The sequence below is a fragment of the Varanus komodoensis genome, unplaced genomic scaffold (assembly GCF_004798865.1).
Source record: "Varanus komodoensis strain SLA01 unplaced genomic scaffold, ASM479886v1 scaffold51, whole genome shotgun sequence".
Taxonomy (NCBI): domain Eukaryota; kingdom Metazoa; phylum Chordata; class Lepidosauria; order Squamata; family Varanidae; genus Varanus; species Varanus komodoensis.
Genome location: NW_025336100.1, coordinates 6,258,180 through 6,266,023, shown reverse-complemented (window position 1 = coordinate 6,266,023; position 7,844 = coordinate 6,258,180). Strand labels below are relative to the sequence as shown.

Sequence of the window (7,844 nt, the reverse complement as noted above, 5' to 3'; positions counted from 1 at the left end):
AAATAGCCTGTGTGTACTCGCTTGCCACAAACACACCCACTGAAGTCAGAACATCTTTAGAGCTTGAGAGGGCCAATTAGCTCCTGCCAGCCATTTCTGGCAGACACAGCTGGTTCTGCAGAAGCTAACTTTCTTCTTGCGGCATTTACTTTCATGCCTTATTCTAAACAATCATTTAGAGAAATAAGAAAAGACTTGTGAATGGTCTTTGTGCTGATGTTCTGTTACGATGTTTGAAATAAATCAATATATCAATCTGAGCCAAAAGCATACCTCAGATGTACACACCCCGCCTGACATGAGCTACGGATCACCAGGACTCAGGCTAAGAACATGTAAACTAATTATCATAAATGGTGTTACACAAGCGTACAAGCAAACACATGTGGAGAGTTAAGTATAATGAAACATATTGTGTACACTTGGCTTTACTTGATATGGGATATTCTATTGAAGTTGAAATCTCTGTTTATTAGATTTCAATGAATAGGATTTTGATTTTACTTTCTGTCCTTGCTACTCATTAAGATGACAAGAAAAACCAGAGAGAGCAAGTACACTGAGGGCGTACAGCCAAAGGAACATTTGCAGTTTATTCAGACATGCAGGAAAGGCATGCAGCATGAAGGTAACCCCCAAGGGGACTACAGAGATGGAGTCTCTGCAGGATGCTTTTGTAAAACATTTCAGGACAGGCATAGATTAGCACATCTAAGGTGCATGTGAGGAGTAAGACTTGCAACATGGGTTCCTGATGAGATCAGGATCCCACTTTAAGTCTAAAGCTGTTCTTAGTGTCAGGTTTTTGGCAGCTATATTATGGCAGAGCTTTTGCTCATTTTGTCCTGACCAAGACAGGGTTAGTATTTTCTCTTGGCTACTAGCAAAAGCAACAAAACAGTGGAAGGTCTTGCAGTTGAACACTTCAGTTTGTTTAACCTTCTCCTGTGAGACAATCAAGTCTCTAGTACCATTGGATGGTTCAACAGCAATAACACCCTCCCTTGACTATGGGACAAAGATCCAGTTCCTAGAAGTTCCTCTAGGCTAAACAGTCACAACAAATAAAAGTATTTTATTCCTCTCTGTCTTTTAGTCTAGCATAGCAGACAGACATTGATGGGTAGCAAAATCCAAGATATAAAAGTATACAAACTTTTGTTGTTGTTTTTTAAAATAAATATTTACTGAGTCCATGTTTCTACTCAAAGTACAAAATAAGCAAGCAAAAGATTTCTGTTTAATATACTCATGTGAAAGGACAGATAATAACAATTGCATGAATTATCCTTGTACACTCTCAGACTCCCAAAGACTAGGTGTCTTTTAGCTTGGTCAGAATTCTCTTTTTAAAACTTTTTACCTGCTGCTTCACATCCCCTCTCCCCTATTTCACCTTGCCCATGCTGGTGAGAGGCAGGAAGTTCGGTGCTTTTTCTCAGCACAGAGAAAGAGACTTGGCAGGCCCTAGAAGGAGCCACCCCTCCTAGTGTGGTTAAAGTTCCTCATTCCACACGCTGCTTGTCCCCCCTGTGGGGATGGCAAACTGTTCATGAACAGACTCAGTTGGCCGTGGGAGATGCCAGGTGGAATGGGCCCCTCCTCCACACACCTCTCATCCTCCCCACAGGCAGCAGTGAGAAGCATGTGGTGGACTTCCCAGAGCAAGCTCAGCCTGCCACTTGCTCTCCACTTCTGCTATCTCTGAAATATTGCTCAGATTCCCTGCAAGTGGAATTCCTCCCAGGGTGGGGCTTGGAAATTGCATGTGTGAGGCTAGCAGGCCAAATGAGGCCCACACATGAGTGATTCTGGTGTACCTACTTAAATGGTGGAGTCCTATTTAGATTAGAGATATAATAGTGATAGGGGATATATGTGTGAGTAAAACACGTATCTGTTCCAGAGATTCCTGAGAATGTACTCAGACACCTAAGTGTGGATGGCAAAACTTTACATTTAAAGAAACTCTCGTCCAATTAAGGGAATGTCAAAATCCAAGCAGACTTTGTTAATGCTAAAATATGGTGGAAGAAGTCCTTGACCAGCTCACTGACATCACCATGCCGATGTGTTAACAGGGAGCAACTCCCCCTTCTGTTACAAGCACAGTTTTTATAGGTTACTTCAGAAACATTTGAGTTCTTCTCCGAAACAGTCACAGGTTTGTATAGAACTTCCTTCTGCTGATATATCTGTTAATGCCCATCTTGAATCACAGGATAATAGAGTTGGAAGGTCATTGGGTCCAAGAAGACCAGGACTCCAAGTTAAACCATCCCACTCAGATAGTTGTCCAGCTTTCTCTTGAATGCCTCCAGTGTGAAAGAGCTCACAACCTCCCTAGGTCATTGGTTCCATTGTCTCATTGCTCTGTCAGTCTTCCTGATGTTCAGCTGGAATCTGGCTTCCTGTAACTTGAGCCCATTATTCCATAGCCTTCACTCTGGGATGATCCAGAAGAAATCCTAACCTTTCTCTGTGTAACAACCTTTTGAGTACTTGCAATTGAAGCAGATCTGGAGAATGCTGAGGAAAGCCAATGAAGAGGAAACTCTCTGGATAAGGGTAAGAGGAGCAGAAGAATCAGCAGACACTCTATTCCAGAGGAACCACTGGAGCTAAGTAACTTGAGCTGCCCAGAGAGCCTTTGGCTATGGGGTGGAATACAAATGCAATAAATAAATAAGCATTTTCCAGCACTGGGGACAGTCTACAGAGGAAGAATTACAAGGGAACCTGTGTCACAGGAAGCAAGATGCAGAAAGACAGTTGACCTAGAACAGAAGAATAGCCATGGTGGGACACTCCCTATTGCATTGGATTGAAACCCAAGTGTGTTGCAATGACCCTGGAACTCACCAGGTTTACTTTCTTCCTGGAGCTCAGGTTAGAGATGTGAGCCAAAGATTGCCAAAGCTCATAAAGCCTATCCCTTCTTTCTATCACCTATCTAACACGTACCCCTTCCTTGTCATCCATGTGGGAACAAATGATACTGTCAAATGGAGCCACAAATAAATCACATCAGATTTTGAAGCTCTGGGAAGGAAAATAAAAAATCCATCCTTTTTATTACTTGGAAGAATAGAAAGGGGAAAAAAATATTCCCTGGAGAAAATGTGTGGTGACAAAGGTGGAGCTGATGTGAGAGATTCAACCGTGGGACCACAGAATATACTTTCACTGCACACCTACACAGTTGTGCAGGTATGAATAACTTCACCGGAAGTGCTTTTGTATAGGCCCCATAAGTTGAGACATATAGGTATGAGTGAGTCATGTAGACACCATGAAGAATTCAGATGCAGAACCTCTTTCAGCCAGAGGGCCAAATTACTTTGCAGAAAACCTCTCCGGTGGCACATTCCTATGGTGAGTGGAACCAAAGGCAAAAAGATAGGAACAACAACCAAAGTATTCCAGCCTATTTAGCATAAAATTCTTGTGAGGCATTTCAACCTCTTAGAATGGGAGAAAACAGCATAAAATCTAGGAAGTCACCAAGCAATAGATGGTTGGGGAGAATGGGGTGAAGAAAGGAGAAGAGGTGTGGCTTTCCGGAAAATTCCAGGGAGCTGGACCAGGACCTCTAGAAGGCCAGATTTGGACTCTGGGTTTTGCACCTTGGATGAACAAGGAAGGACATGAGGAACAGGGAATGGGGTCCAAGGGTGCTTGTCAATGTACCCATGGATAATCCACTGACATGTTGGGTACGAACACAAATTGGATACTAAGATACTTGCGCAAAAAGAACTAAAACAACAAAAGGATACCAATCAATGCTCCAATTTTCAAAATAAAGTTTGTTAAATTCATAGCAGGCAATAGTGTGTGCTTGGGATGCAGGGAGACTGCTGTTTAACAAGATTGTACCAAGGCCATGATAATAATCCCTGGGCATTCCTCTTGATATTATTGGTAGGTCCACGGTTGCTAAATCAAGCTCACCCAGCATCCTTCTTGTACAGAGGCAGGACCACTTACCCATTAGCTTGACTTCTGATGCCATTAAGTAAAAAAAAAAAAAAAACGTGAGTGAGTTATGGAATAATAATATTATAGGAACAGGAGATTATAGGTTTGGCCACTAGAACTAGTTCACCTGCTTCCAGTTTCACATGCAGGTTCCTTCCACAAATTCCTCTCACTGTTGTCACTGTTATTAACATTATATTGTGCCACAAATAAATCCATGCAAACTGGATAGAAATGGTAGCAAAAGAAGGGAGAGAAGCCACCCCCACCCCTGCAAACACCTCTTATTCCTTGAGACAAATTATTCCTGAAAGAATGCATAGTGCTTACTCCACATAGGAGACAGGGCATGATTTCATGAGGGAAAGGTGACAGTATAGCTGTAGAATGAAGATTTATTTGTTTGCTTGTTTATTGAATTTATTTGAGAGCCGCCCACCAGTATCACACCCTTTGATATACAGACATATAAACCAGCAATAGTTTCATCATACAACCGACTAAGTAATCCTAAAATATAGAGCCTCCCTCTGGACCTAGTTAACTTCATCAATAGGGCGAGCACCTATTTCTTTCTCTCAGCATCACCCAGTACTCTTCCGGTTCTAACCATTGTCCAGAGCAGGGAAGTTTATGGTTCATTTTCAGGTCTCCATGCTTTCCAAAGGGTGAGTGCAACGAAGAGGGGCACCAGGCAGACAGATAGTGAAGTCAGGATTATGACTGTTCCTGTAGATGGCTGGAGATCAGTGGTGTGGATGGGCAGAGAGCAATTTGCAAAGTACTCAGCATGGATTCTCATAAAGAAGGCATCCAAAATGGGGCTGGACACAGGGCAGCCCATACCTTCAGCCAGCAATCCAATACAGAGAGCAAGTTCTCCATACATGCTGTAAAGAGAAAAATGGAAGCATAGTAAGGAAGTCACAAGCAAGAGCTGTTCGATAGAAGCAGGACCCTTTTTACAATCAGCTACTTATGTCTGGAAAGACCTCTCCATTTCTACTCCTTGGAAGAGTCCTACCTCTCCATTTTTTCCCTCTGCACCCATTTCTTCTGCAAAGCCTTTCCTGATTTCAGTTGCAGGAGATAGACCCTGGTGGGGCTCGAATGTGCTGCAAAGCCATGCCACATAATAAAGAAGATCTGCCTCCTCCTAATTCAAAATGGTCAAGGTTGCAACCGTTAATAGTTACATGTTAATTGGCTTAAAGCATTTTAATTGGCCTGAAATTCATTCCTGTTTAGTTGGGCTAAATACTTTTGAAAAAAAGAACTTACCAAAAATCAGTGCTTTTAAATATAATTATGAAATTACAAATGGTCTGCACCATCTGCATCACCTTACACAAAATGGAATGCATAGTCCAGGATGGTACCTGTTGTGACATATACATGCATAACCTAAGGACAAAGGAAGTACGATATTCCTGCAAATGTATTGTCTAATTAGCATGGAAATTCATGTAGAGCAAATGCATGCATCATTATGATGCAATCAAATCTAGCAATCTGCAACCATCCATCCATACCTGGAGGATTATGGACATCCGCTGCAAGGCAGGAGTGGTAGAAGTGAAGGTTATCTTTATGCTCCTCTCACCCTGCAAAACGCTTGGGTGGCCAATTTTGGTCATCTCAGTGTTGTGCCTTGGAGTGCAAGGAAAGTGGGCTGTGCACTATGGAGGCACTTCACTCTCCAGAGCACTCACTGAACTCTGATTCTGGAGATGCAGCTGGAATACTTCTTTCCATATCGATGGGGATGGTGCTCCAAGTTCTGAGACCCAGCTACAAGGTTGGAGCACTTTCTTGACCTCACAGCTGGGGCTCTGAAAAATTCTATGCACATCTAGACTCTGTCTATTGAGCATAAGATTGTACTGTTAATTTAGTTAATTTACCGAGATTTTTTAATTATATGCCACCTGAGTAATAAGCTGAATGGATGCTCAGAGACAGTTTCCTGTCTATTTAACATGTGGCAGGGCTAACCGAAGAACATTCTAGGGCCACATCTTTATGAGGCCATGATTCAGCCGCCACAATCCCTCTACCTCCACTCCTCTTCTGGAACTGGAATGTTACTCCATGAGACAAAGGCAAATAGCTTTTGGAGAGTTACTAGTACCTATATTCAGGGGCATGGCAAATCACTTAGAAATTAATCTTCTTACATCCAATGTGCTGTGTTTGGTGCTGAAAGCAAAACTTGTGTCATGAATTGTGTGCAGCAGCTTCCCACATGTTCTAGGCAATCTCACTCAATTATGTTGACAAAACCTTTCTTTTGGGGCACTTTTTGTTGATATGGTTATTGGCCTAAATTTCATGGAGCACAAATGTCCTCCAGTGACTTCACACAAGCAGCCATGCATACATGTCTTGTCGGTTCTAGGTACTCCAATTTTTCTCTTTACCAATTCTCCAGATCTTGGATGTAAATATGTTGTAGAGTGATGCCAACTACCATGTGAGGCAAATGAGAGACACCATTCCTGAAAGTAACAGTTACATGAAAGCCTTGTAAAAAGAGAGCTAGTGTGGTGTAGTGGTTAAAAGCAATCTGGGTTCTAGTCCCCGCTCGGCCATGGAGACAACTGGGTGACTCTGGGCCAGTCACAGACTCTCAGCCCAACCTATCTCACAGGGCTGTTGTGGAGAAAAGACTGAGAGCAGGAGCAGTATTATGTAAGCTGCTTTGAGTTCTTTGTAAGAAAAAAGGTGGAATTTAAATCAAATAAATAATATTAATAATAGTAACAATTTAAGAAAGTTTCCTTAAAACTAAGCCAGACTCCTTGGCCCATCTAGCTTAGGACCATTGACACTGATTGGTAGCAGTTCTCCAGATTTCAGGAAGGAACTTCTCCAGCCCAACTTGGAGATGTCAGGGATCAAACTTGGGACCTTCTGCATGCAAAGCAATTGCTCTGCCACTGAGCTACAAGCCCTCTGCATCAGCAAGAATGCTCTGCCCCTTTTTCTGTTTGCACAGGAATTGTTTTGTATTCAGGCACAGTGTTTTAACTGTGCACCATTCCTTCAACAATAGCTTTTCTACTCTCCCTCTTCTTTCCTGGACTAGCATAAGCAGGCAGCATGGGACCTACAAGTTTCACACAGGAAAAAAAAAACAGTGGGGGAATCAGTGGCTATTTTAAAAGTTCCACTTTGATTTCTTTTATTGAGTTGTGTCCTTTTCTGCGTACCCTTTAAAAAGGGACTAAAGGCAAAAGAAGACTACAAAAGGTTTATAGTACCAAGAACCCACTCTGCTCTTCAGAGATCTATACCTGCCAATTGTTTCCCAGAGGCATCTCTTACTGTCGGCTGTAGCCATGATGGCAACATGAAACTCAGGCCAGCAGGACAAAGCTATCTGGTCATGGTAGGTTTCTCTGCAGTTATTGGCGTGGTCCTTCTCTTCAGACAGCTCTGGGAGGAGATGGGAAGGTCAGATTCAGAAAAAGTGAATTTGGCTGGGAGGCAGGAGGTGGCAACAGGTGACTGTACTTGTTGAATAAGCATCTATCAGAAGAGCTTCCTTCTGGTGACACCACACTGTCAGACAATGCTTAATAATCTGCAAGAGGTCCTGCTTCTGATGATCAGTCCAGAAATACTGGGATACAGCAGACAGCATGGTATGTTATATATGTGTGCTTTTACAAATGACAGTAATAATGCCCTTCCACCCTCTCTTTCACAATTCAGTTCTTTCTTAACAGAATTATGTATTTTAATTGAAGTGGACACATGGCAAAGAAATACAGAAGCTGTTTTATATATCATATATTGAGACAGACCCTGTTTCCCAGGGGAGAGGGTTGTAGGGGAGACAAGCACATATCCTGCCCATT

At 42.5% G+C, this 7,844-nt stretch overlaps 1 protein-coding gene across 1 annotated transcript; it reads right to left on the bottom strand.

The window, feature by feature from the left end:
- Positions 1-2,342: 2,342 nt before the first annotated feature.
- LOC123031906 (receptor activity-modifying protein 1-like) lies at positions 2,343-7,438 on the bottom strand (the record flags this gene model as incomplete). Its single annotated transcript, XM_044447384.1, has 2 exons — positions 2,343-4,871; positions 7,278-7,438. Coding segments are annotated over 2 exons (420 nt in total), but the record flags the coding sequence as incomplete, so codon positions are not given.
- Between the last annotated feature and the right edge of the window lie 406 nt (positions 7,439-7,844).